The sequence below is a fragment of the Glossina fuscipes genome, unplaced genomic scaffold (assembly GCF_014805625.2).
Source record: "Glossina fuscipes isolate IAEA_lab_2018 unplaced genomic scaffold, Yale_Gfus_2 1, whole genome shotgun sequence".
Lineage (NCBI taxonomy): Eukaryota > Metazoa > Arthropoda > Insecta > Diptera > Glossinidae > Glossina > Glossina fuscipes.
In genome coordinates this window covers 18291411-18318286 of record NW_023998415.1, presented here as the reverse complement: position 1 = coordinate 18318286, position 26876 = coordinate 18291411, and the positions used below count along the sequence as shown (strand labels likewise).

The window sequence follows — 26876 nt, the reverse complement described above, 5'->3', positions numbered from 1 at the left end:
ATATATATATATATATATATATACATATATATATATATATATATATATATAATTTTAATTATTGTACAACTGTTATGTGGTTAGTTTTGTTATGCTTTTGTAGCGTTTTGCATGGTCAATTACCACAAAAATAAAAAAAAGGAAAAAAAAGTGTAACTAACAGTTTGCAAAACTCTTGTTTTCTTCCACACGTTTTTGGAAAATCATTAACATTTAATGTTTCGTGCTTGTACAACTGGTTTACATACATGCTTTAGTAAAATGTGGTAAGCGTCGAAAGCAGTTGTAGTTGATAAACTAAGTTTACGACTGCGTTTGAACACTTTTTCGCTTAACTACACCGACCACATGAACGACATATCAAATCGACATTGTAGTATGGAATGAACCACACCCCCACGCAACCTATATTTTTGAAACAAGCAAGCAATCTATATATAACTTGCGATCAGTACATTTCGACGATTTAGAGAACCACGGGCCGAATTTGTTTTATGCCTTTCCATAGTGCACACGCACACGTGCATATGATCCATCAAATACATTACGCTTGAAATTTTCTTCATCCTAGGGATTGTTGACACGAGCAATGTTTCGCTGAATTTAAGAAATTTAGTATATACTTGTTTCGATAGCATTCGTAAGATGATCAAATTAAGCATATCTTTCACAGTGTTTTTAATGGTGCGTTTTTCAGTAGCATGCTATTGTAATAATTAAAGGTTAATAACACTTGCTTCCTTTTTTTTTTTTTCTTTTTTTCTTTTTTTTTTCGTTTGTCTAATAAAACGTTGCAACATGTTATGCTGTCTTATTATTATTATTATTTGTCTCTTTGTTTTTTTTCTTTCTTTTTTTTTTTTTTGCCTTTTTCTCAGCAAGCTCTAGAAGCCATAAAGCTTTTAACAATTTTCTCCACGTATTTTTTTTTTTTTTTTTTTTTTTTTTGTATAGCGATATTTGAAAAAAAATAGTTTTTATACCCATTACCGTTTCGCAATATCATGCCCAAGTGTATGTAGGCTTTGAATATTTCAAGCATGCCTGGTCAGAGTTTTCTACTTACACTATTGTGTTGTCATTGAGTCATGAGCGCGGTGTGTTTAAAATTGTATTTCATTTCTAAATTCTTGTCATCGCTATTTTTCGTTATCTACACATTTGCTTACAGTTTTATTTAAGAGTAATGACACCACCTGTTGTTATACAATTCATAATTAGAAAAAATGTGTTTTTTTTTTTTTATTTTTTAATTAATTTTCATTGAATAAAATTTAATAGCATTGTTTACAAGTTCGTTATTTGTTGTTGTTCTTCCATTTATACTCACTTTTGTCGTTCTATTTGCAAAGAAAGAAGAAGAGAATTTAAGCAAGTGCAGGTCGGCAAGACCGTTAGATTTTTATTGAAACGCAAATTTGACACAAAAATCGTAGCTCGATATTTCCAAAAAAAGAAAAAAGAAAAAAAAAGATATCATGCGCAGACACTTATCCATCCACATATTTCAAAAACGCGGCCAACCAATCTAGTGCACAATATGGAAGCTAAAATCGCTCTCGACGTTATGCGAAACCGTTGATCGAGATAGATATAATTTGCGTAGTTTAATATGTAGCCTTAGTTATAGGCAATTCTCCATCGACAAGGACGTACCATTTGCCGATCCCGTGTACATCGGACAAGTTGGTGTGAAACCTTTTATCCCTCTTTCTCTACATTTTCCCTCACCATCTCCGCTAACATCATGCATGTACAGAATGTCTCTCTCTCTCTCTCCTAAATGATTCGTAGTTTAGAAACAAGGCTGTGAATGCGAAAAAAAAAAAAAATGGGTTTCGAAAATGGCTTACCTTCTTTCCTTAGTCAAATCTATAACCATAGCGGGGGCATACTATTTCCGAGCAATTATCCAAATGGTTGCGCATATATGCGCTTTTATCCCTTTGAGTTATATGTTGACCCAAGAGTTACTTACATCTAATTCTTCTAATTAGTCATATTAAATAAAAAAAGCAAACTTAGTAACTGGTCAAGACTTTCGTTAATATTGAAGCTCTATACAAGACATGGTCGAAGCGGACATAAACTTGTATTTCTTTCGCAATTTGTCGGCAAATTTTATTTCAAAAATTATTTTTAAAGAAAAGCAATTGATAGGCCGTAGGTTGTAAATAGGCTCGTCTTTAGCCGTTTTATTTATTTATTTTTTTTTTTTTTCTCGTTCATCGAAACTTTAAACTTATTCGTCAAGCAGGGCAAAAACAACTGTCAGCCGTTTCGGTTTTAAATAAAATTTTTACATATTATATATATATATATATATATATAGATGTACAAGTGTGCATAACTAAATTGTATCTTATTGCTTGTTTTTTTTTTTTTTACTTTTTGATTTATTTATTTATTTATTTATTTTTTTATTTTATATGTTATGGAGTCATTGAAATTCCAACATGTCATTTCTGGGATAGAAATGCAGACATACGTACATGGTAATGTGTGTAAATTTTGGTATTTACTCAATTTGCAAAGTAATGCTTATATGTTATACCTTTATTGCTCCATTTACCTGAAGGCCTTGTCGTGAAGGCCCACGAAATATAAACATAAACACCATCAGCCATTAAATAAAGTTATAAAAAACCAACCATAAAAACAACAATAACAACAACAACAACAACAACAACGGCAAAATTCTTTATACGTAAATGCAATGAAATGCATTAATTTACTGCTTATGGATGACAGCAAAGCATTGGTTGTGTGGATATATGTCAATATTAACAGACTGCCAACTTCAATCGATATTCAATATTTGTATGCATTTGCATTGATACGTTGTTGGCATTTGGCATCAGCGTTTTACATATATATGCCTTACACGCCACGCTCGTTCATTACATCAGTTGTTCTTTTCATAACTTATGTTTGCCTAATATTTGTAACAAATTCCGTTTTATGATTCCACTCAATTTGATTCGATTCGATTCGATTCGATTTGATACGATACGTTCAAGCCGAAAACAAGACACGCGGCCTCTCAACTGTCATTACATTCGTCATACCAGATTGGGCAAAGCAAGTAATTAAAAAAATTTTTAAAAGGCGTCTGCAAATTCTTATTCATTTATTATTATATAAAACAGTTTCGAAATGCATTTGTCGTGTGTAACGTGCAACGTAGCATTATTGATTTCTCCGTTAATTGCACGCAACAAAAATTTTTCAATTTATTTTCATTACTAATTATTATTAATATTAGAGTAAACGTTCAAAGCATTTTAAGCAATTTATATGATTCTCGAATTGCTGTTAATGCACGAGGTACCTTCTATCATATCTACAGCTCAACATGTTTCTGATATGGAATCGATATTTCTCAAGTGTTCTAAAGTGTTAAAAGAGAGCAATTGCCGATCAATTAATGCTCTCAACGCAATCCCTTACCATTCTGAGCGTTGTGTTTACTCTCGCTTCCTGAAGTTCGTCCTATAGCGCAGAGTCAATACCGGGAGTGCTCGTTCCTTAACCTAATCGTTGGTCGCCTCCCAAGTCGAATATGCATAAAGGCAACTCCCGCCTTAACAACTGTTCATTTACATAGAATCCTTCCTGGTCATCCGCGCGTACGGGATATCCTGAGTGAACGGCTGGGCGAACGGTAGCAAACAAAAGAAATTATTTTACATTAAGATACCAAAAGAAATGATTGAATAATGTCTATCTATGCTCCGGGAAAGTGTTGATTTCATAAAAGTAAGAGTTAGGCGGCAAATCTATCAGAACTGTCAGAGACCGGACAGAGTCAATCACAAATACCTGATGCCTTCTGGGCGAGTTTTAGAATAGGTCTTAGATATAGAAAAATACTGAAACGCGCTACTCTGCAATAGTAAATAGTAAATACGAAACGGCTTTCCAGATGATATTTGCTTTTATAAAAATACCAAGTGAATAACATATAAGATATTTTGTAAATTTTATTGATAAACACAAGTTAAAATTCTCATTATATTAATTTATCATCTATAGCAAGGATGCTATAAACGTTCATTACGTTCTTCTTCAAAGTTGTTACATGGAATACAACTAGGAATATATAAGTATATCAAATCTTAACTTGTTGTGCCTTACGCTGCATTTTAAGATAGTTCGGTTTTTTATTATGCCCGCTTAGGTGCAAATCTAATAAGATTAATTCTTACATCAATGTACTATTATTATTATTATTATTAATAATTTCGCCAGAGAAATAAATTCTAAGACTAAATTCTTAAAAGCACTTGCATCTAAGGCTTTTATTAAAAACTCTACCACACTTGAGATTCGAACCCACGACCATTGACTTGCTAGGCGAGATACCTCGCCTTCGGCAACTCAGGCGGATTATATCAATGTATAATTGCAAACTAATCCTCAAAATGAAATATTGAAAATTAAATTTGTAACGTGTTCGTAGAAATGATTATATGGTCGCGAATTCCTAAAATTACCTCTTCCGCGCCAAGTTTCCCGCAAGGACTTGGGATACCGAAATACAATCACCCAGTGGATTTTGTTGAGCAATTTTTCAAAAGTGCATTTTTTTTTTCGTACAACGGGAAGTAATCAAAAAGTGGTTCGCCACAACCCATTTTCAATAGAGTTTGTCCCTTGGCCACAACATAAAGACTACATATAAAGATACATGGACAGACATCAGGCGGGGAGATAAGCTTGTAGCTGTATAACAAAAATTGATTGTATCTTAAGTCTTTGTGGATGTTACATACATCCGTATAAACTTAATACACCCTGTACCTGTGCACTTGTGAGGGCAATTAGTTACGAAATTAGCATTCGCAGAACGCGTTAAGAAGATTGCGGATAGAGCAGTGTCAACCACAACCACTCTGTGCAAAATTATTACAAACGTGAAGAGGCTAAAACAGGCGAGGCGAAAACTTATATGCAGCGAAACCTACGCACAAATGATGCATGCCGCACCGATTTAAATAAGGAAAGAAAGAATTACAAAACAAACACCTTGGGCGAAAGTTGAAAGCCGTGCCTAGGCATAAATGATCATGCGCGGCACACTGTTGGCATCTGTCCGGCTTGGACATATTTAAGAAACAGATTTTTCGGATCTCTCCAATTAGATGTTACGCCAGGAAACCTGCTAGCAGTTAAGTTAATGCCTTCCGAAAGATGAAAAAAATGCATCGGTTTTGTCCCAGTCATGCTTCGGTATAAAGCCACACGAAGATGACATCCGAATTCGAATTCAAATTCTTTCACTTGAACATGATAACTCGTAACTGATTCGTTTGTAATCCAAAAACCCAATATTTTCATTTAATAAGTTAGTAAGCTTCGCAGGATTTGAAAAATAGAAAAAGCAGAAAATGATTATTGAATTTTTGGCAGAATTATATACAAAAGTCATAACAATTTTCAGTTAAATTTTCATCCTTTGCTCATTCCGTTATAAAACAAGTTGTGATTAACTAAAAAAAAAAAAAAGGAAAAAAACTTGCATTCAAACGCTTTAGACACTTAACACTTGCTTGGAAGACGTCGCTACCGTTAATGGGCAATCGGGTCGAGCTGGGATCTCACCAAAAAAAAATTAACAAATTTATGAAATTTTTCACAAGGATTTTTTGCTCTTATAGATGAAATAGTAAAGTTAGTGAAGCGTTATCCTTTCGGGATGGATGGCTCGCGTCCTTTAAATACTTTGCAAGTATGTTGGAAATGGCGAAAATATCACGTATGAGAGAGGCGAACCATTTTCAACCTTAAAGTCTTTGTAGAATTTTATCGTCAATCAATCAATTTTTCACTTTCTTTGGAGGGTATTCACTGCCCAATAACAAGTAGGATATATGTGTATGGATGTGTTCAAAAGTTTTTAAGATTTCATTAGACAATTTCCCTAAGCCAATCTCTTAACTTTAATAGCAACTCCCACAGGTATTTAGCAATTAAACTGATGCGAACGTATACAAACTTAACATGTTATACGTATTGTGATGGGCAAAAAAACCTGAATGCCCAAGAAAGAGAGTTGGACACATTTCTTCGCCTATCGGAGAAAAGTAAGGTGTAGACGAAATGAAAGCTTTTCTGTTCGTTTTATCGACTTTTCTTGATAAGCAAATTTATTCGCTGCTATTCCCCTCCTAAGCTTATTATCACTGCAATCTCTAGCCTTCTCCATCTCGCTTTTTTATCTCTTAATGATTTTACATTTTGTCAGCTTATCAGGCTTTCTCTACGATTGTATAAATATTAGACGCATAAAAAATCGGCATTGAACATATAGAATAGGACAGTAGTATTTAAGATAAAACTGTATAGTCACATGTACAGGTATATATGTGTAATACAATTTGATAGTACAATCTGCGAGTTTATTATATTTCACATATATCGTTTGTTTTCGTTGATCTCTCTCTCTCTCTCTCTCTCTCTCCCCCCCTCTCTCTGTGTTGATTCTATCAACATTGCGCGCAGCATGATTAAAATCATCGTAAATTGAATGGAAATTCTTATACTCTAAGAGGAAAAGAGAAAGATAGCAGCAGCCGCATAAGGAATAGAACTAAATGAAAACTGTATAAATTTATTTAAGGTACTTGCATATAAACATACTTATATATATATATATGTATGACCACATGCATTTGCACACAGGCATAAACAAATAACACGTTCAACGAACCTGTACCAAAAAAAAAGAATTCGTGCATATATTATATATATCGTATGGTACCTTATCGTACATGCAAATGTGTATTCATATCCTTCCCTGGCATGCACACATGAAAACAGACAAGAAAGAGCATATATACGCAAACATGTGTGAACTAATATAGTTATGCTGCACACATACGAAGAAAAAACATAAAATCAATAGCAAAACGACAACGACAACGACAACGCCAGTCTTATAAAACAGTGTTTCTTCTTGTGTGTATAGCAAACATGATAAAATGAATGACTTGCTGACTAAATATATATATATATATATATACATATATACATATATTTATATATATAAATGTAAGCATCTGCAAAAGAGATATATAAAGAACATGTTGCAGAAAGCAACAACAAGCAAAAACAAACAGTAGCATCATCATCATCATCATCATCATCATCATCATCATCATCTCTTGCCGTCGTTATGCTCTTAATCTTTTGCTACACGAAGTTGGGATAAATGAAGGATGTTCACCAAAATAAAAGAAATAGAAAGATCGTAACAATACCAGGGATTCAAGTTACATGTACTCTAACTACTATTTACATGTAAATATATGCACATCTACCTATGTATAGGAGGCATACATTTGATACTTTAAATTACTTATATGTTTGTTTATTCGCCTATATATGCCCTGAGAGCGCGTAAATTCATGTTTGTATTAAGTTTTTAGTTACCGTAAGATGAGTTTTACTTGTCAATATTGTTAAGCATTGAAGTTTATAAAAAAAAAACAATGCTTTATACAGTGAAGTGGTAAAAGGAAAAGTTTCATTAGGTTCTAAAGTGGCATTTAACTTGTACACATCTCCGTACATATGTGGATAATGTGTGCACATATATGTTTGCGTGCAAATAAAAAGTACAAATGTACTTGCGTTTGCACACATCTAGACGGAAGACACAGCCGAAGGGACTCCGGGACAGCTAACTTGGCGGTTCAAATTTGAGTCAAATGCCTTCTTAAATATTTATAAGGAAAATAAAAATAAATAAATAAATGAAAGCAAATACAAAAAAATATCAACAGCTTTTCATCAACTACATGTATATATATAAAATATTAGTTTGGGGAAAAAGAAATCCATTATTTTTTCGGTAGATGGCTGCACTGATAGATTTCTCGTAAAGTATCGATCGCCTAGGAGCTAAAAATCGACCATAAAACAGTTTTAAACCATTTACACAAAGCTGGATTCAAAAAGAAGCTCGATTTTTGGGTGCCACACCAATTAACAGAAAAAAACATGATGGATCGAATTTCCATCTGCGAAGCCTTGGCCAAACGGAATGAGATAGACCCATTTCTTAAACGGATGGTGACTGGAGATGAGAAATGGATCACATACGATAACCCTGTGCGAAAACGATCGTGGTCAAAGAGCGGTGAAGCACGACTAACGGCCAGGAAGGTTTTGCTATGCATTTGGTGGGACTGGAAGGGGATTATTTATTATGAGTTGCTTCCATATGGCCAAACGCTAAATTCTAATCTCTACTGTCAACAACTGGACCGTTTGAAGATAGCGATTGACCACAAACGGCCAGAATTGGCCAACAGGAGAGGTGTCGTGTTCCACCAGGACAACGCTAGGCCACACACATCTACAGTGACCCGCAAGAAACTTCGGGAGCTTGGTTGGGAAGTTTTAATGCATCCGCCATACAGTCCGGACTTGGCACCAAGCGATTATCATCTTTTTCTTGCATTGCAAAATCTAGGGAGGATTGTGAAAATCGACTACTAGAGTTTTTTGCAAATAGAGGCCAGGACTTCCATGAGAGAGGCATTTTGAAGTTACCTTTAAAATGGCAACAAATCATACAACAAAACGGTGCATATTTGACCCAAATCGGACAATCCGAAGCATGTTAAATAAAGTCCTGAAGTTCATATAAAAATAATGGATTTCTTTTTCCCCAAACTAATATATAATATATTATTTATTTATATACGTATTACGTATTTATTATTATATAAATGAGTAATCATTTATGGAAGAAGTTATATAAAAGTGGGTCATTTTGCCAACCGAAATTGAGCGCAATCTCAATGCGACTTTCGAAAGCAAGTTCTAGCTTTTTGTTGATGTCAATAAAGAATCATTCGTCTTGGGATCGCGTCACCACATTCTCAAAAAGATTTCCTCGCCGTATCAGAAGCTTACGTTGGCTATGCGATTAAATTTAACATAGCAAATCCTCGCAGATCCATAAATTACTGATCACCCATGTCTGACGTGCTCACAAACAAAACAACACAAGCAAAAGAAAAGAAATTGATATTCGGCTATAGTGCATTATTGCATTATTACCTTATCAAAAACCAATTCAATTTCAATGCTTTATAATAATATTGAGTGAGCGCGGCCGATTTCTTTCATTTTTCGCCAGTACAAGTTAAAGGTATTATCCTCATGCGATGCTCTTGTGGATAGGTTAGTACAAAGGTCAAAGGATACACCTACGACACAACATTGACAGAGCATATCTATATTTTCAACAGCCAAAAGATAGGGAGCAACTATCCATAAGCTGCTTTTTATGGCCTCGTTTTGAAATTGGCTAATCAGACACTGAAAACCAGATCTAAAGAGTAGGGTGGTTAGGATAGCAATCAGGTCTTCAGTTCAACCAATTTTTCGTTTGTGTCTACCGAATGGACCGTTCATTACGTTGTATTTACCCTGTGTGTGTAAACGTGATATCCCTTTGAAACAAAACCGTTCCATGAGCAAATTTTCATGCATTATGGGTAACACACCACTTTTTGATATCTATATATAGGATGTTAGTTATCTCTAGGAATTTTGTCTCTTGATTATCGAGAGAAATTTTTAAAATTTTTTGTCATGTTTTCTGGTATAAGCGTCCATTTTGGGCGTTCACAAACCGTTCAAATGTCCTAGTGTCCTCCTTTAAAATCAGTGAATACTTGCGTAATTGTTGTTTTCAATAAAAAAAAAAAGTTGTTGGAATATATCTCATCACATGAAATTTTTTAACATATTCCAAAAGTAATAATAATTTTTTGTTTTTTTGTTTTTGTTAAAGACGACATCTACTTGTTAGGAATGATCGAGAAATGTGTTAATACATCTAATAAATCCGCCTATGGATCTTTAGTGTGTTCTGTCAACATGTTCGTAGGCTTATATATTTCCGAAAGCCAAACAAACTCACTTGTTTTTTTATACCCATCACCGAAAGATGAGGGAAATAATTGAATTCAATTTGTCGAAACGTTTGCAACGTCTGCCCCGAAGGAAACTTCAGAGATCCCACAAAGTGCATATATATATTCTTGATCAGCATCAAATTTTAATCTAAGCAGGCTCACCCTTTAGTATACTGAGCTGCTGGTCTGCCCGTCTTATTCTCCTTTTCAAATTTTAATAGAAATAAATGCAAAAATCTTATTTTACTTGTTCTTAATCTTTTGAATTCAATTTTTATGAAACGACGCATTTAAGAGATCTTTTCTTCTGAAACAATACAAACCACATTTAATTTTATCATAAATTTTAATTATTATTATTATTATTATTATTATTATTACTATCACTATTGTTATTGTTATCACGCATACATGTGCAACCTATATTGTTTCATATACACCAAGCAAATGTTTTTGTTATAAATTTCATTTGCGAAAAAAAAGCATGATGATGATAAAATATATATATATATAAATATATATATATATGTGCGAAAAAAAATCATCACACGTTTGACTAAATGCAAACATTTAGCTCAGAAAAGTTTTATGTAATTACAAAAGCATTAATGCATATATTTTAATCACTAAGCTGTCCGTTTGTCTGTGAGTTTGTTTCCATCTTCCTTAGTTTTTTTTTTTTTTTTTTTCTTACTGCATACGCTCATTTTTTTTTTTTTTTTTTAAAAAAATTTTTATTGTTTAAGAAAAAAAAGTTTTTTTAATTTTTCAAAATTTTTTTTTTTTTTTTTTTTTTTTTTTTTTTCTTTAGTTAGGACATTTTGCTAGACTAAGTAGATATTTTTTAAACTTATTTAACGTGTATCTAATCCGAGGCCAATTTAACCTCGATGCACCAACTTTTAGAGATTCAAGTCGACCGGATCGGATAATAGATTCCAATTTTGTACCTTTTTTTTTTAAAAAAAAAGGTCGTGATCTCTTTCAAAGATTTAAAGAGCTAACATTAATTCATCTTGATTTTGATTTAAATAGTTTGAAAGACGGGCAATGCGCCCAAAAATTGAGCTTGCAGTGCACGGAAACGAATAAGATTTACCAGACATTTTCACTCTGCACTGCTATCGTACTTTTGCTGGCATGTGTTTCACCAAATTATCGCAAGGAATTCGAACGTAAGCAATATTTTCGAGCCACGTTTCGGATTTGAAAAGCTTCAGAAAACTTTTTTCTCATTTGCTAATGAACAAGTGTTTTTTTTTTTTTTTCATATAGCTTCGATCAACAGAAACTGAATTAATCGAGACTGTTGGTGCAATTGTGGGCCAAATATTTCAAAATTATCAAATGGATAAAAACGTGGATGAAATATTGGTCTGCAAACCTGCTGGTCATAGGTGAAAATTGTTAAGAAATTTTCGAAAGTTTTTATTAATACGATAGCTTGCAGATTATTGCTACTGATATTAATTAGATATTTGCTTTGACTAATCTATCCTCGGTGCAGCCTAACGCCAAATAAAAGTAAGGAAAAACGAATCCAAAACGACCCATGAATTCGTGCTTTTGAGCAAGCGAAATAAAAAAAAAAAACATCTTTTTTACGCTTGCCGAAGGTACATACATCAATATATATCGAGCAAATTGAAGTCATTGCAACAGGGTTGTAATATCGAGAGAGATTACCCTATGACAGATGCGTATTTTCGAGCAGTATATGGAAAAAACTATTAAATTAATTAATTGAATGAAACCTTACGGATCCAATACCGTCCATAAAACATTAATAAAAAATGCCATTTACTTATAAAGACATTTTAGTCTTATATAACTTTTCTATATTAATATGTTGTTGTTCATACATTTTTCATAGACCTTATGTCAATTGGTGAATTGATAAGGTGATCTTTGGTTACAAGAAGCGAAAAAATTCGTATTTTGTTTCATTTCATATGCAGCCTGTTTGGCATATTTCACATACCTTTCTGGCCAATGGATATAATGTTTACGCTAACAAGGCATATTATCTTTACGATGCCGTTATTTATAGTTAATGAAATGTATATTCGCTGGGTAAATTTCCAATAATAGTTTCCATTAAATGTAAACAAATCATAGATGTCAGAGAACTTGATTCAAGTTGTATATGATGACTTCTTACACCCGTCACTGAAATATGAGAATATCATCACGTTGTCAAAACGTTTGCAACACCCAAAAGGAGACTTCAGAATAGAAGTGCATATATATTCTTGACCAGAGTCAGTATTCTAAGTAATCAAGGTAGACTTATGCTTCCGTCAATTTAGGGTTTTGTCCTTTGCAAACATTCTTCCACTTTGCACAAATTGAGAAAATCGACTATGCCCAAACCAATATATATATATATATATATATATATATATATATTATATATATATACTACTTTTTATTTGTTATTTTATGTGGGGTGATCGTAAGGGGTGCAAGAAGTGTTCGGCCACAGACAAATATAATTCTCTGACTTCTTTGTTTTCATTTTCTTTTGCTTTTCCAAACAGCACGCGTATGAAATATAAATTTACTACAATTTTGAGCGGTTGACTGTGGCGTCATTAGTTACAGTTTCTGTGTAAATGCGCAAAATGTAAATTTTTTTTTTTTCTTTTTAAATGCATATATACACATTTTTCTAACACATTGCCCGCTTATATGCAAATACGTTCATACATATAGACATACCGCGCAGATGTAGAACATCGTTTATTTTATTTCATATTCTAACTTAATTTAATAAAATGTAATTGCAGAAAATTTAGAGCAAATAAATTTAAAAGCAAAGTAAAATATGAAACAAAGCAAAATAAGAAATGAAATATCTATTTAATTGGACTTGTTTTTCCATTTTGCCTGCACGCGTGCATACGTATTCGAATATTTCACAAATATGAAATTCATATGAAATTCATTCGTTACATTGCACATATACATACATAGATAGAATTTCACATTGAGAACGTGTTCATATCAATTAAATATTATTAAGATCACGGAACCATTCCAGCATACATAGATTACCCTGAAGTTAATGGTTAAGCATTCTAATTTTACAATCAACACTACCGAGTTGGTATACTAACTTTACTATTCCGTTTGTAAATCAAACAAGACGAAACGTAGCCGAACGAAGTTGATAGATAGATAGGGTATAGTGTAGACTGGGCTTGGGCGTGATGTTATTCTCCGTGTTATGCCCGGCTAGTTGGGTAAACTTTGTCTATCTCTTCTTTCTTTCATGAAAGGTAATAACGTAACATGTATACTTTTTTGCCAATCGCAACCAGCTGCAATGTGTCCGACGGACCTGGTAGAAGCATTATCGAGCGGATGCAATCACAGTTAAACGAATATTTCCTTTCATTTCCACTAAGTATGTACTTCTGGATAATAATTTAACTTACGGTTATCTATAACGTATGCTATATATATAGTCTAATGAATTCGTTCATCATTGATTCGAATACAGTTAAAATTTGCGTTAAAATGTCTTTCGTAATGGACATGGGGACGTATGAGGAAACGGCAGGAAAAAGCTGACAGGGAAGAAATTGTAATTGTTCCCATGAAGACAATAAATTGCTCTCGGGGAGTATTCTTCGTGGAAGAATGCTAGAAATACATTTAGATGGGCATAAGCGTACAAAGCCTACAACGGCTGAATCGTGCATGCACGCATGAACAATTATAATCATAAGTTAAATATATTTATAAACTAAAAGAAATAAAAATTTTAATGAAATCGTTATCTTGGATAACTCTATCATGTTAAAATGATGGGTGTCAACGTTTCGGCCCAAGCTAAGTGAAACTTTTTTTTATTTAGATTTTGTTTGCTTGTAAAAATCTGAAATATGTATATTAACAATGTGTTTTTTTTCTATTTTTTTTATAAAATTCCACAATACTCTTGAACATTTAAAAAAAAAAACACATTCTCTCTAGCTGTGGCATACAACAGTTGAAGGTCATATGGTCATAATTTTTTGCAGCATACGTATAAAAAGCAACATTTGTATTCCTTGCACATACATATACATGTATATATATATATATATATATATACACATACATACATACAATCATTTATTCATGGTAGCTCGTGCACAATCTTACTTAAGTTTTTACTGAGATAAACACTTAAAAAAAGCAGCAACAAGAACAACCGCAGCGTCACCAACAGTGACATGGCAGTCAGTCACTTTAGTAGCAAGAACACCAACAGCATTGCCTTAGATAACAAGTTAGCTAAGGTCTATTAGCGAATAATGCACATATATACATACTTGCGTATGCGTAGCAATCAACCGATCAACCATTCATTCTTCGATTTTCTTCTTGTTTGTCTTTATTGTTTTTGTTGTGCTCATGTTCTGTTCGCTCCTTAACTTGTTGTTCAATCAATTCTAAATAAAATAATATAGAAATTAAAAATTATTTTAAACTTTATATGGTCAGGAAATTTAATGAATCGAGAAAAACGTGGGGTTAAAGTTAAAGCTTGGAACAAACACACAAACTGAAGATGGCTAAATCGATTGCGCTATTTTTTATATATATATGTATATATATATATATATAATATTTTATTATACTATTTTATATATATATATATATTATATATGAGAACATGGATAATTCTGCGAAATAGATTTTGTTTTATAGGAAAGGGTGGAAACGTTTCTATTAATAATGCAATTTGAAACCATTGTATATTTGAAATTTTTTTCTAACATCCTGATAATTCTGCATTGAGTTGATATAAGAAAATAAAAAGAAAACAAATAAAAACATTATAGTTGGCTAGGACCGACACGTATGTACTCTACTCTAATTACCGTCATATAGTTTTTCATATGACAAAACACGTCAATGTATCAAATTTCATCAAAATATCGTAACAATTGCGACCTGTGGGTTGAACACAATAATACATAGGCGCATAAAATTTGAATCTATTCAGAAAATAATTTTTTCATATTTATTGATTTACCTACATGTATTTATTCTAATTGCAACATGCATTTATTTCACGATGATTCACACATATATCTATGTAGAAGATTTCATCCTACATATCACGCGTTACTCCAGTATTAATAACTTAAAGTTAAGTGCAACTAAGAGCCAGATCCATTAATATCCACCACTGCTTGCAACTCTGATTCTCTACCAAGAGTTAAAATGAGAGACATAGAATTTGATCGTATTATTATTATCATTGTCTTTAACCTTGATCTTAAACTTAATCCCCGTCTAAGCGCTGATCATCATATTCATTTCACACTTACATGTGTCGAGGAGCCTCCCTAGCCCGCTTTGCCCGATGCTCGAAATCAAACTAAATTGAGATTTATCGTAATTTTGACTATGTCTCTAAAAAGCAATTGCAAGTCGTTATCATTAAGATACGCAACATTTCGATTGTTCCTTAACACTAGAAATATAATTAATTTACTTAATAACCTCATCTGCACTCGTATTTATATGAGCAAATACAGATTTTGACATCCAGATATATGATAAATGTAAACCTTTCATGCACCAAGTACTTGATATCATTAAGATTAGATTCTGTTGACATTGTAATAATAATTATCAAGACAGTTTTCAACCACAATAGATTTGGAATCGCAATTAAAGTTTTTTATAATTTACAAATATAATTTTACAATTATATTTGTATTTTTCATTGTATATATTTATTTCTTATTTATGCTTTTCTTAATTAATTATGCCAAAACAGGGACACTATAGACTTACTGGTGCAACAATTTTGTTATAAATAAAATTTTTATTATTAATAATCTATTAAGCTTTTAAACTTTTTATCGATGATACAACCGGTGTGCAATCAAAGAAGAGAGTGGTGCTAATAAGTCGATCGAACGACAAGTTTGAACCCATTAAAAAGCTAAATAGGACACTGAAACCATATCGGTTTTTATTGCATGCTACAAAGCGTTTGCAAACATAAAAGCTGAATATCAATTAAAATTTTGGTATTGTGATGTGGACAACTCTGAAAGGGCTGCGTGCATAAACGATAAATTATGCGTTCGAACAAGCGGTAGATAAAAGAAGCAAAGATCCTTGTGAGCATCGCAAGTGGAGTGGCATCTCCTAGTTAGGCTTTTTTCTATCGTTCACTTGACCTATTTAGCACAATCTTTAGTCTAGAGAGTCGTTACGATAGAAAACCGCTTCAACATGTTTTCGGGTGTACTATGTCTATGTATTTTTCTTTTAATGATGAAAACGTCGCTAACAACTTGACCTGCGATGATAGTATGCTACATAAAACTGATCTTATTATAAAAATTGCTTTGAGATATTTGATAATTATATATAAAATTAATATTTACGAGAAGCTTTGTACTTTTTATTAATGAGTTACAGCAGCTACAGGGTACGCCTAATCTTGCCGTGACGTGAAGTCACACGAGCGGCTGCCAGGAATAGAACTTAAAATGAATCAATAATGAATGAATTCACGTCAGTGACCGCGAATTTGTCAACAGTTCACTTGGCCTTCTCCATCATGCATTTTTGCGTATGGTTTGCGTATGCAAATCCGTTTTTCATCATTCGACGAAACTCCGGCGCACTCTTCTTCGAATTGAAGATGTTTTGTTCTTTTTTTTCGTACATAGTTCAATGCGAAAGCTATATTGGCATGAAGCCTAACGATAATACATTAATATGGAATGATCACTGTATCATGCTATAGGATACTGTGCGATTTTTGACGATGACTAAAATCTCTTCTTTATCTAAGATTATTTGCAGTCTGATCTTGGGCTCCCTTGTTCAAAGCGATTTGCGAAATATGTCTTCGGAGAATATAACTTTGTATTGATAAGAGGGGAGGGGCGGCAGTACGACTATTACACGATTGTTTTTCACACAAAATTTAATAAAGATTCTTTCGTCCATTTGTTTTTTTTTTTTTTGGTTTTTTTTTTTTGATAGCAAAAAACCACCAAGCGTACTAAAACACTTGTAACCTTTATATCTGTCAAAAACAAACTTACAATGCAAAATGGCTGATAATGTCAACATTGGCGGGCATCCAACAAAAAATCGAACTTCGAATGTACGTAGCCCAAGAAATTTGAAGTCATCTATTTTTTGAGCACACCTCGTATATGAACTAAATTATTTGACGCGCTTGATTAAATTAAATAAAATGAATGTCAGTTATTACAGCATTAAATATGTGTCAAAAAAAAAAAACAAAAGAAAGTTACGTATACGTAATAACAAATAAAAGTTAATTACTATTAGTAAACGAATGCAAAAAAGAAAACACTTGAAAAGCGTAATTATGATACAAAAAAAAAAAAAAAAAAAAAAAATATATATATATATATATATATTTTTTTTTTTAATTAGTTTTCGTTAACACCCATAAACGCTATATAAATTTTATTACGTTGACAAGCAGGCAAACGTTTTGTTTATTTATCACGCCTGGTAGGACTTAAAAAAATGCATTTATTTGACTAACAATAGATACTGATATGAATCAAGCAATAGGGAGAAGTTCATCTACACTACAAAATGTTTTTTTCTAATAATATTTACAAATTACTTAATGCATTCAATGATTTTGTTAAAATTTCCCAATAATTAATGCTTGAGATTTTCTATTTTATATTTCTATTAATTATATTCACTCGGCATTTATTTGTTCATTTTATGTACGTGAATTTCATACGGTTATATTCTCACCTCTCACATAAACATCCATAGGAACAAACTTTATATTCATTATATTTTATTAAACGGCGCCGTCTTTGTCCTGTTCTTTCCATTGTTGTAACCACTAAAAGTTTATTGATTTCGTTATTTCGCCAAAAGTACTGGTTCCCCAATTCTAAGTTTTTAACTCACGGAGACTTTATGACTTTCTACTTTTTCTTCTCAGCTTCTTTTCTATTACAAAAAAAAAAAAAAAAAAAAAAGACCCTAAAATAGTAATTCGGCACAGCCCACCATAAAATACCTTACACCACCCTACATCCTATACTCTACGATATCGACGACAAAGCGTTACATGGAAAATGATCGAAGAAATGGTCTGATCCGCGAAATTGTCAATAGCGCTCGTCCTCGGCCCAAAGCTGATCCAAAATTCATCACACTATCTCAAAAATTGCTGCCTGTAGATTGAACACAAGAAAAGCAGATAGGCGGACAGACAAGCATAGATCCATTCAAAAAATGATTCTGAATCGACCGCGATAATAAAATTTGGGTCTGTCTGAAGTCCTTGCAAGTGTTGTATAAATTCGCCTAAGCGGAGGTAAGGTGTAATAAGAACGAGTAAAGAAATATCTAAAATCGCTTGAAAATGCCCATCGAATTCTCACCTGTTTAAGTAAGCAAACAAAGTTCTTAGCTAATTGTGAATTTGTGTTTCGAAATTATTTTTATATTGAATTTACTTTTAGATCGATATTTATCTTTGATTGATTGCAAGTTATTAACGAAAATACTTGAAAATTTATGATTATTTTTTCCAGCTTGTGAACTTAATCTATGGAATTCCAGTTAAATGAAATATGGCAAATTCCACTTTTCTATGAGTAAAACAAAACAATGTACACCTATTTGCCGAACATATAACGTGCACATATTTGATATTTGGTTGTAAGGCAGAGCGGAGATCTCTTGTTGAATATGAGATTACAATGCAGTTATACAAATGTTCTCCATTTGATGTCGTGCTTTAATATAATTTAAGGTTATTTCGTAGACAATTGTCTAAACTAAATGTCTGCGTTCTACTCACTTAGAACGCGTTTTAATTCGAGGGAGTTTTTAAGAGCCATCACATTCATGTCGAATTATTGTCCATAGCCTTAAGAGTTATTTTTGTCTTTTATTAAATGAATCGAATCATAAACATTTTCTGAATCGATCTAAGCATGTCTGTTCGTCTGGTTTTTTTCACATCTTTGCGTGTTCAACGTGCAAGTGATTTCGAAATATTAAATAAAATTTCTTATTCTGCTCAGTTTTGATCCATGGACGAGTCCATTAAATATCTCATGAGTGGTAATGCCTTCAGAGAAAGATTTATTATAAAAATCGGTTCATTTACGCATTTAACACAAAAAATTAATCGCAGACAATTTGGATCACATAGGTCTATTATTTAGATCCTAACCTCTTAGATAGAGAGAAAGTCTATTTTCTAGCTTTTTATGATGAAAACAAAATATAGTGTTTCGTATAATATAATAGATCTCCTCCTCCTCTAAGATAGATTCACATCAGTCGGTCAAAAAAGACGCTCGCATAATCTAAATAATTCGCACAACACGGAACGAATCTATCGTGATCAAGACAGAATCAGGAGACTTGTCTGACTATAGCATTCACTTATATATTTATTGTACATTCATTGAAAATAGAAAGAGACTTACAAGAAAGAAATTCATTACCTTCACTTTAATTCCATTTCGGATATTAAGGCGTGTTAAGGCGTATATAAGGACTCGATTTTTTTTTCCTTTTTTTGATGTTACTATACTAGTTAGGGGATATCACATATTTGCGTAACGTGGTCAAGAAATGAGGAAAGAGAAAGAAAGAAAAAAGGAAGGAATAGGGAAGTGGTGACCACAGTCTAATAGATGTGTGCCTCATCGATAAATATTATGTCTTTACCAACTGAGTACTCACTGTAGTTACCAGCAAAGTAAACTCGGTACGCGCTATTCTTACCTATTTGACTCCTCATGCGAATAATGCTTACACTTAGCGGGCATGAATTAATGCATTATTCAAGTGCTATACGTTAATGCTATATTCGCCGTACTCTGCATAAAATTCGTATAGTTTCACCTAAACTTGAGATTTGCTTTTTTAGCACGATTTTGCTTTCATAAAATGACTGCGTGACCACTTTTATCCTTAAAATAAAAACTTGGCATCATGTATACAGCTATATAGAATAGGAGAAACTCTATATATATATATATATATATATATGTATATGATTTATTTCATTTTATATAGAAGAAGCGGTGGGACAAAAAGCCCACTGTTAATATAGTAAGATGTATGTATTTGAAAATAACCATTCTAATCGAAGCGTAATAATCTCATGCCCGGATATATTATTTATATACGATTCTAATAAATTTTTACTTTCATTTACGGCAATTTTTCCCTTCAAGTCATTAAAAGAAAAAAGAGAAAGATTTTTTTTCGGCTTAATTCGAAATTGTTCATGCTGGGGTTACAAGAAAAATGAAAAGATATTCTAAAAACAATGCATATCGAAAAAGCCTGCTTGTCTTAAATAATTGTCCAAATCTAATTCCTATCATTATACGGTAAATGTCAGTCCGTCGATATCCAAGGCGTATCGAAAATTTCTACTAAAAGTATATACAAATTTTCAACTCTTGAATCAAAAACTCGAAAATAAAATGTTAGCGATTTAACATAATCGTTATTCCATTATACTTGTGCGGGCATTTATCTAGGCGAGGAGTCTCGAAATGTGTCCACCACTCGAAGTTTACACTTTGAATACTTTGAATACCGTGTCTTGTGTGTAACAAATGAACTAACAAAATGAACATGCTATTCCTATGCGGTAACGATATATCATATTAATCTCTCTCTCTCTCTCTCTCTGTCTCTCTCTTTCTCTTACGACTTTATTGGACGAAAACTTTTAAAGCTCTTTTTCTCTTAAGGTCTCTCTATTTGTATGCGAATTAGTTTTTGAAAGTTTTCTTCTTTAAAAAAATTTTTAAAAATAGTATTGAGTGAGTGATGCATGAGTGCGGTGTAAATAAAAAGCCAAAATATTTTCAATAAAAATGAAAAAACAAAAAAAAAAAAGAAAGGAATGAAAAAGCCAAGTGAAAAGTGAAAATGAGAGAACAAATTGCTTATATGCAAAATAAATGAGAAATTCAATGCATCAATTGTTTAAATAATACATTTAATTTAAATGTTTTACAAAATTTCCAAATTAATCAATATGGTTAAAGCTAAAGCTATGTCGGCAACAATAAAAACAGCAGCAACAATAATAACAATAACAATAACGCAACAAATAATATAATAATAGTTAGATACCTTATAAAAAATTTTTCACATTCTTCGCAATAATTTATGCATTAAATTAACCTTCTATAATCAATTCTATGTAGTTAGCTTAATTTCTTCTCTTCTCTTTTTTTTTTCCTCAATATGAAAGCTTTTTTCGTATACGTCATATGTTTATTCAAATACTTCACTTAATATGTATTAATTCAATAAAATATATATATATATATTTATACACATATACACATGTGTGCATAGATACGTATATGAGCATGAAAGTACGTTCAGTTTAAAACGAATTTTGAGTGCGCTCATCTCTGTGGGATATGCTTCCCGATAATAATATAAATAAAGAGATATGTAATCGATTATGTATTTGAGATAGAGTTTCGTATAAGTTATGTATATATATATATAGTAATCATAAAGTACGTACAAGAAAATCGGCGACTCATTTCAATATCTTTCTTAAAAGGTAAGCTGCGTTTGCCTATTTCGTCGAAGCAGACATTAGTTATTAGATATTTAGGTAAAGCTAATAAACAAGAAATTCCAAGAAACTTTAATCATAATAACGTTGCTTCACATATATATTATACATTTAAGTATAGTCGTATGGAAAGTGTACTAGAATGGATAAATATGTAAACTTTCCAATAAAATATGCTTTTCTTTTGTTGAATTTGGCGGCACGAAAAGAAGGATTTGATGAAATGTTCTTATCTATCACGAACTTATCAATTCATTACAGAGTGCGTGACGCTACTGCCATGAGCATTGTTTTCGCACAAGCTCTAATATTTCTCTTTGATGAATGCTTTTTCTTAAAACTTTATATCCACCAAATGTTCTGGCTAACTTACTTAGAGACTGTATATTCACCAATTTTTCAAGTGTTCGGGAAAAAGTCTTGCTGCGTCATTGGAGATGTGGAGATGCGGTAAAAGTAATATATATAGCTGAGTGTCCTATGCCAGGCATAAAAGTGCAAAAAAAAAAGTAACTTTCATCTTCTCAAAGTACAAAAATGCTAACAAATAACACAACAGCTAAGTATTGAATGCATCTGCTCTTCAGTGAATCGCTTCCAACAAAGGATTACATCGTAGACAAACTAATTCAGAATCTTAACCCAATTCCACGTTTTGCTTTTTTTTTTATTATTTTTTCTTGCATTGTTTTCGCAAACTGAATAACGGAATTACTCTCAACATTCTTTGAGAAGCGTTTGCTAAAGAGCGCATGTCTTTTTTGCTCTTCTTTGTTTTTTAGTGCTAATGTAGGCGAAATTAATTTGTCAATTTGCGGATTAGGTTAATTATTAATGGTAATAACGAATCTGACCTTTTTCGCATGACAGATTTAAATAACTTAACGATTTTACTAAACACTTAAAAGACAATTAAACGAAATATAAACCACATGTCCTTATGCGAGATACACCATACGTTCATTTAAATTTGTTGCAAGCAAATATAAAATATGTGTATATGTGTTAGGAACTGTTCGATAAACAATACTCGGAACAAATAGCATTTTTCCGTACAAAAAAATATATTACAACGTTATGGTACATCTACGATGTAAGGGATTTAAAGAGAAAACCTAGGTATCTAGGTGGGTCGGTCAGATTCTTCTTGAAAAACTAGGAATCGATTAATAGGCAAATTATAAACTTTAATCAAATTATTGGCAAATATGAATGCGTTCTATTCGCATGTGAGAAACATTAATGGATGCAGAAATGCTTCACGCAGTCCTTAACGATAGGAAGGAAGTTCTCTATCGCATCTTTTCAATTTTTTAAAGCACTTAACTAAAAATGAGCACAAATGATGGATGTCCTTATGTGTGTATTGATTTGTAAAGGCTAAAATCCACGGTGTTCGATACCATATTTTTTTTTGTCGATTATAGCCCAACGATGTTTTAGCCGCTGCGTAGCGGCAAAACAAGGCCTATCTAAAATCTTCACTATGCGACAAATTGTGTCGTTTTCGAACAGGTACGCCCATATTTTCCTTATTTTTGCAATATTGTTTAACAATGAAACTGCATTGCTCTCTCGTGCAATGCTTCATTTTTACTAACCCTAATCCTCACGATGCGGTATATCATAGAATTTTTAAAAAAGATTGAACTTACTTTTAATAGGACTGACTTGTGAACTTATTGTATCCAAAAATGTATTAAAACTATCCTGGTGCTAAGAAAGCGCTCTTTTCGTTAAGGACTTGACACCGAAAGAGAAATAGACTTTTGATTGGTTCAAGCATTTTTCATTACATTTGGCTAGAAATGTAGACCGAAAACATTGACGTATTGCTTGAGAAAAGCACGCGTTATCTTCAAAGCAGCAAGTCAAACTATTAAGAACCTATAGATTGACATGCAAGCCATAAATACATACATATATAGTTTTCACGAATATGCATATATCTCTAGTTGTGTTTTTTATTTTATTTATTTTTTTTTTTTTTTTTCTTAAGAAAAATATTGCGGAAAAACCGCTTAGGTTACGCTGGCCGAAGTGTTGGTCAATTTTTGTAAAACGCCATTTTTACAGCGAATGTGAATTAATCAAAAAGAAGAAAATTTCAAATTACTGGCAAATAAGAAGACTCAAATAGTTACCCGCCCTTTATATATATAAAAAGGGTAGTGTAATCTCCCATAAACGATAAATACGCACTGAGCACTCCATAGTGACAATGTATATCCTAATAAGCGGGACTACGTCTAAATCTTCTCTAGGGTATAAACAGAATTCCGTCTCGCTTTGCAAGAAGCAAGAAGCTTTATTGAAAACATATATACATCTTCTTATTATGTAATTTCGACCGTTTAATTCAATATGTGGCTAAAGTGTAACTGAAGTACGAAGTGTGTTGAAAAAGAAAGTGATTTCAAATTTCGTGGGCTACGCACACTCGACTTTCGCCTTTTTTTTTTTTTTTTTTTTTTCTTGATTACTTGTATGTCTCCCACATATGTTGACATTATCAGTCATTTTGCATTCCTCGTTTGTTTTTGACATATGCAAGGGCCAGACATGTTTGGTGTGCCGAGTGATCCATTTAACGCGCAAACGATTGAGTTCCTATAATAATTTAGAAGAAGCATTTATCTATAAAGACAAAGCTTCATTCCATTCTGCTATACCATGTCTTTCGATGACCGATGTTGTTCTATGCCTTACACACAAACATTGCATAAACTTCATCTACATATTTACTTTTTACTGTGTTGATTAGATAAAACTAATCATTTATATGATTGAATGTTCAATATTTAGCATAAAACGAGCTTAAATGAACATTTAAGAGAAAAAAAAAAAAAGTACAAAATATTCTTAAAAATGTTAAGAATTATTTGCAAATTTTTCTGTTAAGAAAGAGAGTAAAGAGGAAGAGGATGCTTTCATATGCAAAAATAAAAAAAAAAAATAATAAAAATAATTCCTTTAAAAAACCCTCTTTCTGTTTACCGCTTAAGCTTTTCTATAGTAAGAGAGTAAAGAGAATTTTCATTTATTGCAAGCTAACAACTTGTTGTATTGAAATAAATATCTGGCAGTGAGTTTGTATTGAAAACTATACCAACCAGGCACTCGTAAGCTGAGTATTGCAAATCTAATATACTACAAACACGCTATTTGATAATCTGAGACTCTCAATAAATGTGATTGCAAAGCGTTTTCTTGCTCTTCTTTTAGCTTTCTAATAAACACAGCAAGCAGTAATGTGTTAGCCGTTTATTTATAATATAGTGCTTTTTGCATTAGTCACAGAGCAATGTAGTAAATAAAAAAGCAGAAGAAAAATGATAAACATGTACGCGCATATGATGTGATAGTGATGAACTACTACTACACTTTGTATATGTATATCTGGATGTGGCTGGAGAATAGCGTCGTAAAGTGCTTTTCGCAAATACGAAATGAATAATAAAAATAAAACTGAAATCGAGAAACAAAAGAAGAAGAATTAGCAAAACTTGCTATTTACCTTTGTCTCGCTATTCAATATTATTGTATATCGACTGGTTTTTGTTTTTTTTTTTTTTTTGTATGCGCCAAGGCAACGGAAAGTCTCGCATTTATGCTTCTGGTGCATGCAACTATTTTCGTATCGCTTTCTTCTACGTAGAGTGACTTTTGGCGAGCTAAATGTGAAATGTCTTGAAAATTGTAATTGTAAAAAAAAAAGGAGAAAAATTAATAATTACGAATTTTGCAAAAGTAAGCAAGTAATCAGCCATATACCAGCCATCCAATCTTCAGTTAGGATGTCTTCTCATATTGAAGGGAACCTTTGCCTAGTGCGATCTTGGAGTGCTGCATTAGCATTATCACCCGGGTCATTCGGGTCATTTTGTTCGATTTATGTGTGTAGTGGCTTTTTAGGAGCATCAACTGCGATTAAAATCTGTACACAACGGTCAAGTAATTTGCTATCGAATATTGAAAGTCGACAATAATATGTAAATGGCTTTCGTTCTCGAACACATATATTCAATGGAAAAATGCAACGTGAGCCAATCACGAAACATCATTTTCAAAGTCTTTTGAACGCTTCAACTGCAACTTTCTTTTCTCAAATTTGTTTTCCCAATTATTTACGACATTTTTTCAGTGTTCTCCAAAGCAAATTTAAAAGTGTGACAAGCAAAGTAACTAATTTAGTATGCGCTTCAGCTACGGTATATAATGAGTATAAAAGTTATCTTTAATCCCTCGAGTACGTCGTGCACTAATTTTAATGATCTGCTGATTTTTTCTTTTCCTCTTTATTCCTAACGTAGCGATGGTAAATTTGAGACTTTTAAATGTCTGAGTAGCTTATGAATATCAATATCTAATATCCATAAAATAAGCGTTAATTAAAAAAAAATTTACTGATATATGCATTTCAGATCTATGGGTATTCTATTGCCTCCCGTATCTCAAGTGACCAATACCCGCATTAATTTGACCCAACATCATCGTAATCGTAGTCTAGACAGCGCTTTACAAAGAATACCAGAGGTAAGAAACTGATACCTGAAAACTCTCAAGATGATAAAAAGGAAATTTCATTATTTATCTGGAGTAAAATCTTTCAATCACTTTGCATTTTGTTTTTTTTTTTTTTCTCGATTTTTATTATAATATCGAATAGGTTGAGGTTTCGTCCCCCAATGCCGAGAGTGAGAATACATTTTGTACTCCATCAATACTTGGGTCTACAATGTGCTCGAAAATTGTAACAACAGCAGCCAATGTTACGGCTGCTTTAACTACCACTCAAACGCCCGCATTAACGTCATCAACAGCTAAACAGTCACCGGCAGCCTCATCCGTAGCTACTGAAATTGTATCCACCACAGAACCCACAAGTAATTTGATAAAAATAGTAACAACGACCGTGGAAACATCAGCGCCAACAACATCAAAAACATTATTGTCCGTAGCCACCCATAATAATATCGTAAATCGCAGTGTTATTGGTACGTACAATATATGTATAGTCTGTTGTAGTTACAACTTATTATCCCTTATGTATAGTTGAGCCTTATTGTTCTTCGTTACGCACACGACCTAAGTCGCAAAATAGTGAAGACTCTAACGTTTCAACAGCCGCAACCACAACAAACATACAACAAACGCCTTCTTCCGCCTCAAATGTCTCCTTAAATGGTTCGTCTTCAACAGCTTCCACATCCTCATTTACGGTTAATGCTAATAACGGCTTAACTGTAGGCTCTAATACTAATACAAGCGGTAATAATAAAAAACGCGAAGATCTTACCAGCTTAGGTTCAGACGATTCGGGTAAGTACTTTTTTTAA

At 32.6% G+C, this 26876-nt stretch overlaps 1 protein-coding gene across 7 annotated transcripts in view; it reads left to right on the top strand.

Annotated features, from left to right (window-relative positions):
- Positions 1-26876, top strand: part of LOC119631560 (phosphatidylinositol 4-kinase beta) — a 133827-nt gene that overhangs the window by 101558 nt on the left and 5393 nt on the right. The window contains exons 1-5 of one of the 7 annotated variants that reach the window (XM_038023886.1): positions 20899-21068; positions 21306-21522; positions 25962-26073; positions 26207-26534; positions 26593-26859. In XM_038023886.1, the coding sequence (XP_037879814.1) occupies positions 25966-26073; positions 26207-26534; positions 26593-26859 (703 nt within the window). In that variant the 5' untranslated portion in view covers positions 20899-21068; positions 21306-21522; positions 25962-25965. Of the gene's footprint in view, positions 1-20898; positions 21069-21158; positions 21523-22724; positions 23053-25123; positions 25288-25330; positions 25856-25961; positions 26074-26206; positions 26535-26592; positions 26860-26876 lie in introns of those variants that run through there. The other 6 variants (XM_038023884.1, XM_038023885.1, XM_038023883.1 and 3 more) reach the window with 6 other exon arrangements.